We start from the raw sequence: 12,356 nt of genomic DNA on the forward strand, positions 1-12,356 counted from the left end.
AATTTCATATGTTGATGAATTTCCGTTATTTATATGGCACAACATCCCGTTAAATGTTTATATTAGATTTGTCTCTTTCACTTGTTTCTCGCGCGCCCCTGACTACACGCACGCGCGCGCGCTCTCGATCCGATGGTGATGTAACGGAGCAGTTCTGGAACATTCTAGCTCGACGGACGCCATTTTGAACCTACAAACGACATCAGAGAAGACAGAGGAAGAACAAATTCGCCTTTTGTCGACGCAGGACTGCAATTATTTAGGTGACTTTCTTAAGCCAGGTAAGTTAAAGGATGATATTCAATGTTTGATCATTATTTCGCTCACACGGTGTAGTTATTTCTTTAGAATAGATATGTTTTATTATCTAACGTTAGTAGAGGCGATAGCGATTAAGTTACTGACTCACTGTGCGTGTTTTGTTTGTCGTAAGTGTGCAGTGAGTATCACAAAATACGTTTTATTGCGATTTTAATTAACGTTATTATTGTTTTTATTGTCTTACAATTTTTAGACTCCTTTACGGAAATAATTTGCTTTAGGCAAAGGCTTGATTGACACGCGTTGTTTAGAACAAAGAATTTATAGGGCCACTGTTTCTGTGAATCGCGGCCTATATTTTGCACGGAAATACAATATGTATTGAATGTAAAAAGTCATTTATTTGTATATTGTTCGTTTTGTCAGATGAGACAATCGCAGAGAATGCGCTCTCCTTGGCTGAGGGAGTCGAGTCTGGAGGAGAGAATGGAGAACAGAAAAAGACGCAGGCGAGACTCGCACAGCAGCGAGAGAGAGAATAAATACAGAAAAAATCACCATGTTCATCATCACCACAAGAGCAGCGAAGGGTGAGAATCAGGAACCTCAACAAAACAGACTCTCTGTGTTTATTTTAAACTGTTTTCAATCATAATAAGAACATCTTATACCAATATTAAATGTCTAAAACATTTCCAGGAAGTTACTAATTTAAGGGGCGTCTGGTCTTTGGCCAGGGCCCATTGAGTCTTATGTGGACATATCTTGGCAGTGTGTAATACTGGTTTGACAGGTTTGCTGTTTTCTTGGAAGCTTCCTGGAAAACATTTGATGACATGACCTCAAGGTGGCAGTACCATCAGTTCAGACATGTTTTTTTTAGTGTTTCTGTTTTAGAAATAAGTTAATTACTTAGATCCATAATTTAATTTGGCATTACAGAGAACATTTGGAATTTGCCTTGATTGTCAACAAATCAGGGCCTCAACATTAGGGATATCTTCCATCAAATATTTCCACAACCACCACCACCACAAAAAAAGAGATATCTTTAGGTGTAGCAATGTATTTATATATGTGCTAAAAAGTTTTTATTTTTCATTATTATTATTATCATTATTATTCTTTTTTTTAACTTATTTAACATTTTCTTTACACAATTTTATTGAATTCATGAAGATACTTTGGCTAGAAAACAATAGCCATGTTGACTCTAATAGTGCTGTCAAATCAATTAATACATTTAATATAAGTGTGTGTGTGTGTGTATATATATATATATATATATATATATATATATATATATATATATATATATATATATATATATTAGGGCTGTCAAAAGATTAATCGCATCCAAAATAAAAGTTTGTTTACATAATATATGAGTGTGTACTTGGTATAATTATTTTGTATATATATAAATACACACACATGCATGTATATATTTAAGAAATATTTGCATACATATACTGTATATATTTAAATATAATTTATATTATATATAAATATAAATTTTTATATATAAATTACACATTTTTCTTAAATATATACAAGCATGTGTGTGTATTTATATATACACATTTATTTATACACAGTACACACACATATATTATTTAAACACAAACTTTTATTTTGGATGCGATTAATCGCGATTAATCTTTTGACAGCCCTTATATATATATATATATATATATATATATATATATATATATGTATTAGGGATGTAAACGATTAATCGACGATCGATTAATTGTCGATAATACATTTAATCGATAAAACTTATCGATCATCGATTAAGCAGGTCTTCATGCGCGTGTGCGCTGCTCAACCGCGAAACATGTAAAGCGAGCGCGCCGGAGTTATGTTTGAGACCATTTTACACCTTCATCATGACTATAAGTTTGCGTGTGCATTCGCAGCCTTTTGTTTTGTGCAAATGTAAGTTGTAATACTTTTTATTTTGTGTAGGCCTATCTATATCTGATTTATCTCATATTGGATGCATTTGGTTAAGAATTAACTCTGTAGTAAAGCATCAGCTTCAGCGCGCGCAGCTCAAACGGCAGTGCACGACTAATAATGACTATTGGGACTGTAATATTACATAACATTATAAAGAGAACAATATTGTAATAAAACATTGTGAATTATTTGGGTTTAGTTGCCGTGTCGCGTTGCTCCAGGAAGCTCCACAACATGAGTAGTTCTGAATGAATAGCACGTAACGTTAACTTAGTTCAAGTTCACTTGTGCATGAATTTGCGTCATTTTGTGCAGATATAATTTGTAATATTATGTTTATTTTTAATATATCTGATTAATCTCATATAGGATGCGTTTCTTTTAGATAAATAACGTGCTAGCAAAGTGCTCCAGTTGAAACGGTAGCAGATTCATTCAGCGCGTGCAGTTGTTCCAGGAAGAGCGCGTCACACATTCTAAGCGCATATGAGGCGGCGTTGGTGACACGTTGTATTAGTAGTTATATTTGATTATTAAATAATTAATTAAATTATCAATCACATCGAAACATTTTCACAATCCTATTAGCCCTTTATTTATATTTAAAACCATTCTCATTGATTTGGTGAGGATTATAGCGTTCTGAGCAGCATTTGCACACCCTGTCATGCTGTTGGCCATAGCCACTGCAGTAGACGCATATCGCAGTATTATGGCTAACGATTAATCGATTAATTGATCGTTAATTTAAATGACGATCGATCATAGGAATTTGTGAAAATTGACATCCCTAATATGTATGAATGTGTGTGTGTTTGTGTGAGAGAGAGTCATATACACACACGCACATCATATATTTACAAACTTTAACCGAATCACGATTAATTGATTTGATAGCACTACTTTATAATCTTCAGCGCAATATGAATCAGTCAGTACTCATTGAATTGTGTTGTATTAACTTAATATTAATAGGCATTACCTTGAGACAAGGAGCTCAAATGAAAGACTGGAAACTAAAGAAAAGCGAGCTGTATTCAGAGACCACAAGGACGACAGCCGTGCTGCCTGTAAAGACAAGGAGAGAGACCGAGATCGAGACCGATCCAGGTGCCGTGAGGAGAGAGACCGAGACTGGCACCATTACAGCAAATCCTCCGGGAACAGCAGGCGGAGCAGCCGGCACAGACACCGGCACCGTCGCTCGCACCATCACTCTGACTCGGTATGACCACTGCCTGTCTCCCATTGCCGTGGCAACTGTCTGCTTTCTGTTCTTTTCTTTCTTGTTATATGGATTGTGGGAGTTCCTCATTTCCAATATTGCCTGAAGGAATGACAGGATGAATGTTGGTTGAAATTATTACGCTAATATTATGACATATAATAAGATTGAATGGGTTCTTACTCAAGATGTAATGTTAGTTTGAAATCCACAGCACATAAAATGTTTAAGGCACCTCATTCATGGAGGAATAAAACTCTCAAATGTTTTTCAATGATAAATTGTTGTAATTGTCTACTTAATGGTCTGAGAAAGTATCTCATCTGAAAATATGTTGCCATTGTTTTTCTTCTGTAACACACACGATGTGGTGGGCCCTGTGTGTATCTCGCGGGCTGAATTTACGTTGGCTGCTGCGGCCTGGCTGCTGCGGGTATCTGAATGGGCCGAATCACTTCCCCCCCCACTCGTGAATGAATGAATGGCGCGTTCTGGTCCCCCTCGATTCTCATGGGTTAATGGTGGTGATGATGATGGTGTTCCGAAACCCCAGAGGAGCCATCGCAGGAAAAGATCCAGGAGTATTGAGGATGATGAGGAAGGGCACCTGATCTATCACAGTGGAGACATGCTGAGAGCAAGATGTATAGAATACACACTTTTCTGTATCTCTTCTGTATCTTTTCATTTCTTTTTCACTGCTTATTTTCTGTTTTGGGGTCAGACTAATTTTACAAGCTAATTTTGGGGTCCTGATAAATGCAGTTGTGACAGAACAATTAGACTTATACAGATGTGTGTATCACCAGTCTAGTATTGTCTTATGTTCGTGGATTATTTATGCATTGCTTTTCTAATTTGAGTGTTCCAAAACGCAGCGAAATCTTTTGAAAGAGTTTGATTGTGTTGTCATTTTTTTAAAGTGTTTCTAACCATCTTTCTTTAAACCCGTAGATGAGGTTGTGTGCACACTCGGAGAGGGAGCCTTTGGCAAAGTGGTGGAGTGCATTGATCATGAAAAGTAAGTCTTCCTGCCACATCTTGGCATGTTAAAATTCATTGCATTTGTGTTTCACACCTGACCCACATTGATTATAATCAGTTCAAGTAAACTGGAAATAGTGTAAGTTTTTTTTTCTTCTCTGTGTTGTGACGTACACGTTACGCATGTAAAAACAAACTATTAAAATAACCCTACTGTAGGTAAAAGTCGCATCTTTATTTTCTAAAACTCATGTAGGTTTTTAAGGCTCTTTTATAGTATTTTAATTTGTTCCTCACCATTAAAAGAACCAAGGAATAGAGATGCGCGGATGGGCTATTATTTCATCCGCAACCGCATCACAAAACTCATCATCCGTCCGCCATCCGTCCGCACCAACGTTTTTGACCAATTTTCAAAACCGCACCCGCCCGCCATCCGCTGATTGGTGTATACATATATTTTTCATTTGATTGGTTCAACCGCCCGCCCGAATTTAATTAAAATATTATTTTTCGTCACATCCGCCCGATCCGCGGAGGCCGTGGCTGTAACCGCCAACCGCTCATCTCTACCAAGGAACCTGGCATGTACATTTGCTGGTGTTTTAACGCCTTCCGAGTGAAACAGATTATTGAAATGGGGCAAAATAAATGACGAGACCTGAAGGACAGACACATGTCTCTATCTCTCTCTCTCTCTCTCTCTCTCTCTCTCTCTCTGCAAATCCACAGAGCCTCTGTAAAACTCACCATGATAAACAGTCTTATCATTATTTAAAGGGGTGGTTTACTGCCTTTTTTCTTAGCTTGATTATGTTTATGGGCTGCAATATAACATGTCTTCGTGTTTCGTTTGTTAAAAAACGCCTTATTTTTAATAAATTTCACCTTTATTGTAAGCCGCTTCCTCCTCTGTCATCCGAACGACCGGTTGACTTCCTGATTCTATGAAACCACTCCCTCAGAAAGAGGCAATGAGCTCAGATTGGTTAGTTCGGCCGGTGTGTTGTAATTGGCTAAACTGCGTCCGGAATCTTCACGCCCATTACCTTTACGGGCGACAGTTGCATGTGCTCCGGACCCGGTCAAATGTAATGGTGTCAATATTGCCTCATCAGTTTGAGCCAGAATCAGACCCAGAGAGCGGTGATGAAGAGAGTCAAGCAGAACCTCCGCAAACACGGCTCTTACTAAACGTTTCTGAATGGTAATTTTTTTTAATTATTATTATTTTCTCAAAGAATTCCCATACGCTGTTACTTGAAAATGCTACTGCTGTTTGTTAGCTTTTGAGATACGCTTTCCCCCTGATTAAACATTTAATATAACTGAATACATGACTGAGTAATACCGTTTTTTAAAGATATTGTTTTATTGATAGAATGAACAACTGTTTAACTATTCACAAAACTTACCGGTAGTTTACTCAGTTTGTCGTTTTCTTTAGGTGTACATGTGATAACAGCAGCTGAAGTTTGCTGTTGCGATAATTTTTTTAAGTTTGTACACGTTTCTTATACACACAAAATAACATCGAACTAACTAGCTACTATAACCAAACAGCTTTGGCATTGGTTTGCGTTCTTGATCAAATCAAAAAATTACGTCATAAAGTATACATGGAAAATACGTTTACAAAATTTGTACATATACAAATTCGGGTCCAAAATGTTTATACGCATCTGTCATATACTAAAGCCAGCGCTGGCATTTGTTTACATCCTTGATAAAACTAAAACGTACGTCTTAAATTATACAGGCAAATACATTTAAAATGATTAAATCTTACTTGCAGGTTGTGGCCTCTGGTTTTAAAGCTGTAACTGCTTCATGTTGGAGTAATAGTTTCTTGTTGAATCCGACATTGAACTCGTGTAGATTCTGGAAGCTGTCTTCCGTAAAATGCGCAGCACAGAGAGCTAAACTACGATTGTAATTGTCAGGAACATAATCAAACTTAAATTTTAACCATTGTTGAGTTGACGAACTACAGCGTCTGTAGGAAGCCTGAACACAGAAGACCTGACAGCTGGCTGAAAATAACACTTTGACGGCTACAGCTCTCCACTATAACTCCTCCTCTTTGACAGCAGAACATGTTCCGGAGGGAGGGTTGATGTAAATGTATGGGTTAGTTACGTATAAAACCCGGGAAGTATCTCGTTGTAGTCCCATTCGAGTCGTTTTTGTAGGCATTAAACTTCCTGATTTTTAAAAGACAATATCTCTGCTTACGTTGAACTTTGAGCGCAGCAACTTTGCAGATACTGTTCATGCACCAACAGCAACATTACACAGTATTTAAAATGAAAAAAGTGAAATAGCAATCAACCACCCCTTTAACATTCAATACAAATGCACAAAGTGCAAAACAAGAAGGGCATAGCCTTAGGTTTTATTGTGAATTTTATGTAAATTTGTTGTTTTGTATTTACTTATATATTTTAGTATACTTTCAATTTTTTGAAAAATTGAAAAAAAAGATAGATAGGGTTGGGACTTCTATCCATTTGATGTTGATTGGTTTGAGGCAGATCTGCATGCGAGCTTGCAGTTGATTTGCACTTGCAAAGACCCGTTCACACCTATAACGATAACTGAATTGGCGTCCACACCAGCAGGCGAGATCGTTCTGTTTATTCTAAGCGCGCTGCAGTTTTGTCGTCTTCTGCTATAAATGCTCGAGCTCCTTAAAGTCTGGTGGTTTCTGATTGGCTGTCATTGTTTTTATCGTTCATCAGCTGGAAAGAAAAAAATCTTAAAGTGATTCCAACAATATTGTTTCTCTTTGCCGTTGTGGTTTGGACTCTGCTATTCTTTTATATTTAACTAAATCTTTATTGTTATCATCTTTAGTGTGAACCTTGGGTTTTAAGTGGACTCACTGATTGTAAAGTTTGGCACAGAATTTCACTGGCAGATCAAGTTATGACATTTTGAATTAAGAATTACAAGGACAGAAATTAAACGTATGCATGGATAAATTGTTTACAATAAGATCAACAAAATAGATCAGGTGAATTTTCATTTTATGGCAACTCTAAATGTTAAGGGTTTCTTGAGAAATGCTTTGATTTACTGACCAGTAATAAGTGATTGCACTTCTGTGGTTTCATGTGTTAATGATATAACTATGTTGCTATTGCAGGGGAGGAGCTCGCATCGCGCTGAAGATCATTAAAAACATTGATCGCTATCGTGATGCAGCCATGTCTGAGGTTGAGGTGCTGGAGCAGATTAACTCACTTGACTGTGACAGACGATAGTAAGTGCCTGTGAAAGCAGATATAAAGGAGATCTCCAGTAATTTATACCTCTGTGATGCATGGCTGTAAAATCACACTTAATTTGAAATTTACAGCCTGGGTCTAAAGATGTCCAGACTACTTCACATCCACTTTTTCTTTTCTCTAGCGCTTGTGTGCGGATGTATGACTGGTTTGATCACCACGGGCACGTCTGCATTGCCTTTGAGCTGCTGGGCTTGAGCACGTATGATTTTCTGAAGGAAAATAGCTTTCAGCCCTTCTCTATCAACCACATCAGGCACATGGCCTACCAGATCATAAGAGCAGTCAGATGTGAGTCAAGGATCTCTTAATTTTATTTTTCTGTGTGTTCTGGATGAAACACTGATTTAATCTTTTCTTTGCTTCTTTGTGTTTCAGTTCTTCATAAGCATAAGCTGACACACACTGACCTGAAACCAGAGAACATCCTCTTTGTTAATTCAGAGTATGACATCAAGTACAATTCAAAAATGGTAAGGAGAGGCACTGATCCCATTCAGACCGGTGTTATTTTAGTAGTAGTATATACTATTGTAGTTTTTTATAAATATTTTAATATTTCACTTTTAATTTTAGTATTAGTATCATATACCCACGTTTTCACAGATGAGGCTTAAACCTAGTCCCAGACTAAAATGCATGTTTGAGCTGTCTTGACAAACCAGTCATGTTTTTATCTAAGGTACATTTATAAAAGCAAATTAAATGTCCTAATTGAACTAAAGCCTAATCCTGGCTTAATCTAAGCCCTGTCTTGGAAAGCAGGTTGTTTTCTTTTCTATATACATTTTATTTATTTCGGTTTTGTTTGTCATTATATTATTACAGCTTAAATGAAATTTTTAAATGTTGCCTTAGCATCTAACTAAATTAAGTTTTTAATCAAATTTTTATTTTCAATTTCCTAAAACATTTGAAATGGTTTTTAGTTTAAAAATGACTGCCAATTCATGCTCTGCCACTATTTATTGTGCATTAACTAATAATGTTGTTTTGAATTGCAGAAGAGGGATGAGAGAACTCTGAAGAATCCTGATGTAAAAGTAGTTGATTTCGGGAATGCGACATATGAACACGAGCATCATACATCTGTGGTGTCCACACGACACTACCGAGCTCCAGAGGTTATTCTGGGTAAGCCCTTATGGATGCATTGTTTTCATTCATGCATTTTCAGACACATTGAATAGCACACTTGCTGTGATTTGCATGTATTGTGAGTTCTAACAGAGATATCCGTGTGTTTCATACAGATCTGGGCTGGAGCCATTCCTGTGACGTGTGGAGTGTGGGATGCATTCTTATTGAGTATTATCTGGGATCGACTCTGTTTCAGGTCAGTGTCACTTGAGTTTCAAATAGTTAAATGATGCTAATTTTGGGTGCATGTGACTTGTTGATTCAGCACTTATTTAGTAGATTTTTTTTCTTTGTTTTATTTTTAGACGCATGACAGTAAAGAGCATCTGGCCATGATGGAGCGAGTGCTGGGCCCCATACCTACCCACATGCTGCAAAAAACAAGGTAATGTTTCAGTGAAGTATTTAATTGCTGTGTTTTTGCAGGGTTTCTGGAAACTCTGAATTCAAATGTATCTAGTTATTCTCTGTAATGTAACAAGCAATGTTATTTTGTCAACTAGATTGTGCTCTTAATGAGTGAAATCAAATTACTGATAAAATCCTTACCCAGTTATCACAGATACCTGAAAAGTCATAAGTAAAAGTAGACAGAAAAGACAAAAGGAGTTGGAATCTTGTTTGGTATCTGAAAAGATATTCCTTAATATTTTGTTTTTATTGTTTGAACTTGCCTTTTATTAGTTTTAATACCACATGCTGCTTTTGTTGTATCAAGACGGCAATTTTTCTCATTATGCAGAAAGACCAGGTATGTTCGTCATGATAAACTGGACTGGGAGATTCACAGCTCCATGGGACATTACGTCAGGAAGCAGTGCAAGCCCCTGAGAGTGAGTTTATTATTTAAGTTTTTTTATTTTTATTTTATTTGATCAAATCCGTTGTTTTGGTCAGTTTAAGTTTTGTATTTGCTTTAAGCCATTAATGCACGTAGAAACAAACAACTTTTGTATTGCTTCTGACTTTTTATTAATAATTGTTTCTTGCAGCAATACTTGGTCTCCAGTAGCTCTGAGCACAAGCAGCTGTTTGATCTCATACAGAGGATGCTTGAATATGATGTCACAAAGAGGATTACCTTGGATGAAGCCATCAAACACCCTTTTTTCGACTGTATCAAGAAGAACAAGAAATAATGGATTTTTTGTTTGTTTTTTTGCTGTAGTTCCTCTCTGAGAGAGGCCAATTCAGTTGACTGTATCAGTCCTCTGTATAGATCATACATTGCTCTCTTCTCATTGTTCATGTGTATTCTGTGACCTCTTGCTCTTGAGTCCCACACTGATTTGAAACTGCATCACATGATTGAGGATAATGTATAACTGTAAAGCGGCTGGGGTTTAGGGTATTAGGTGTGTAGTATGATTGTCAGATTTGTTAGCATTATTAATATGAACCTAGTGATATTTGTAAATGTCTTTTCAGTTTTGTTTCACTTGATTTTTAAATAAAAGCAGTTCCTGATCCGAATCATTTGTCTCATGGTGGTGTAATGTTTTCATGCGGTCAATGGGTGGCGGTAGATCGCAACTCTAAACCTTCAAATTTCAAGTTGTACTTTTGGGTTATTGGCATTTATGGGCCTGTGATTTAGTGAAGTAATGGGGAAAGGAACATTCGGTAGATCTGACCCACCTTAGGACAAAACATGGTCTGAGTAGTTTTATTTATTTTTATTACATTTATTATAAAATGAAGATATTTTGTGATATATCTTCTAATGAAGATGAAATATCTTCTAATGAAGATATTTTGTAAATTTCCTACCATAAATATATAAAACATTTATTTTTTTGTGAGTGGATGCTGCACAATCGCGAATATAAATGGACAACTTTAAAGGCAATTTTCTCAATGTTTAGATTTTTTTGCACAGTCAGATTCCAGATTTTCAAATAGTTGTATCTCGACCAAATATTGCCCTATCATAACAAACCATACTTAAATGGAAATTATTTATTCCGCTTTCATTGATAAATCTCAATTTAAAAAAAAATTGGCCCATGTGACTGGTTTTGTCGTCCAGGGACACACACACACACACACACACACACACACACACACACACACACACATATATATATATATATATATATATATATATATATATATATATATATATATATACACACATATATATATACATATACACACACATTGGATTTCAAACATTTTGCTATGCACAAAAGTTGCAGAAATAAGGAGGAAACCACTTTTTTTATAGTCATCGGAAGAAAACATTGACAAAACACATTTTCACAATGGCCGATTATAGATTAATTTTACGTATCACAAATAAATATAATTAAAAAAAAAAAGATAAAAAAATGGTGGAAAGTTTGAATAACTACTAGATAGAATAACCTCAGCGGAATACCCGAAAAATGTATTTTAAAAAATATTTTAAAAAGTATCTTCTCGAAATATTATTTTATTCTTGTATTATACAGCTGCTTCTGGACGCTCTCTGGTTATTCCAGCACCTTGTTTCACGCTCGGTACACACACACACACCACGCTGAATGTCAGGGGGATGCATGTGCTCAATACCTAATGAGCACCCTACCTAGATAGCACTCTTATGCGTCACAGGCACGCGCAATCTTTTTTACTAGTTTTGAAACACAGCCATGCTGTTCAAAGCCCCGTGTTCTGTCCAGCGCGGCTCAGTCTGACAGCCACATCTCATCGATCAAGAGCTGATCGATACTTGAGTGATCTAACTAACGGAATCTAATCGGAGACTTAACAAAATGGATACATCTTCTGCGGAAAGAAATACAGAAAGCAAACAGAATGCTGCGAAACCGCTTTATCTGCGCTATTTAGTGTCTTTTCCTACCATAGTGTGTTTAGTGATATCGCTGAGTTCAATAGCGGTGTGTTTTCTCATGACTTTTAAATCGCATCAGATGGAGAGCAGGCTGCGCGCGCTGGAGATAAAGATGAGTGACATCTGTCAAGAATCATCTGTGGACGTCTCCGTTTCACAGGAACTGCGGGAATCTATTGAAACACTCTTACAAGAGGCAAGCATTTTATCCTTTATAAAAGAACGCAGCAACATCATCCAAAATGTTTCTTTTACTGTTTCACATGTTCCTGTAGCATGTCTATCTATCTATCTATCTATCTATCTATCTATCTATCTATCTATCTATCTATCTATCTATCTATCTATCTATCTATCTATCTATCTATCTATCTATCTATCTATCTATCTATCTATCTATCTATCTATTTGCACGTGCTGCAACGTGCGTTTATGTGGTTAAAACAATGTTTATTTGAATGATTTCTGATTAAATCACAACTTAATTATTCCCATTAACAAATGCATACTCTGTTCTTTGGTAATGCTATTGAAACCTGTTTAACTTGGCAAATTAACACATTTTTCACAAGTTTTTAATATTATTATAATTTTTTTTTATTAATTAATTTAATTTGCAAAAACCAACGTGTAGGACCACTGACACTGAAAGGGT

General features: G+C 36.3%; 2 protein-coding genes across 4 annotated transcripts in view; both read left to right on the forward strand.

Moving 5' to 3' along the window:
• The first annotated feature begins 90 nt into the window (after positions 1-90).
• clk4a (CDC-like kinase 4a) lies at positions 91-10,338 on the forward strand. Of its 3 annotated transcripts, none has more exons than XR_014031399.1 (13): positions 147-281; positions 688-851; positions 3,202-3,451; positions 4,005-4,095; positions 4,406-4,472; positions 7,584-7,700; positions 7,850-8,016; positions 8,104-8,198; positions 8,730-8,859; positions 8,979-9,061; positions 9,171-9,255; positions 9,612-9,698; positions 9,858-9,896. XR_014031399.1 is itself a non-coding variant. In XM_081383240.1 (13 exons), exons 2-13 carry the CDS (start codon positions 688-690, stop codon positions 10,002-10,004), a joined length of 1,482 nt encoding a protein of 493 aa, XP_081239366.1. In that variant the 5' UTR covers positions 147-281; the 3' UTR covers positions 10,005-10,338. The 3 variants fall into 3 exon arrangements, 2 of the variants coding, with proteins under 2 accessions (XP_081239367.1, XP_081239366.1); XM_081383240.1 differs by having other exon boundaries at positions 9,171-9,250; positions 9,608-9,698; positions 9,858-10,338; XM_081383241.1 differs by lacking the exon at positions 4,005-4,095 and having other exon boundaries at positions 91-281; positions 9,171-9,250; positions 9,608-9,698; positions 9,858-10,338.
• A 1,104-nt stretch (positions 10,339-11,442) lies between these two features.
• Positions 11,443-12,356, forward strand: part of col23a1a (collagen type XXIII alpha 1 chain a) — a 132,072-nt gene continuing 131,158 nt past the window's right edge. Inside the window, exon 1 of the mRNA XM_081383522.1 lies at positions 11,443-11,897. Coding sequence (XP_081239648.1) covers positions 11,622-11,897 — 276 coding nt within the window. The 5' untranslated portion in view covers positions 11,443-11,621. The remainder of the gene's footprint in view (positions 11,898-12,356) is intronic.

The sequence above is a fragment of the Scardinius erythrophthalmus genome (assembly GCF_964197995.2).
Source record: "Scardinius erythrophthalmus genome assembly, chromosome: 13".
NCBI lineage: Eukaryota > Metazoa > Chordata > Actinopteri > Cypriniformes > Leuciscidae > Scardinius > Scardinius erythrophthalmus.

Bases quoted from the DNA above. Each gene is read 5' to 3' on its own strand.
- clk4a (XM_081383240.1), top strand. From the start codon at position 688: ATGAGACAATCGCAGAGAATGCGCTCTCCTTGGCTGAGGGAGTCGAGT. The intron at 8,017-8,103 runs GTGAGTCAAGGA...TTTGTGTTTCAG, and splicing joins GATCATAAGAGCAGTCAGAT to TTCTTCATAAGCATAAGCTG. The intron at 8,860-8,978 runs GTAAGCCCTTAT...TGTTTCATACAG, and splicing joins AGCTCCAGAGGTTATTCTGG to ATCTGGGCTGGAGCCATTCC.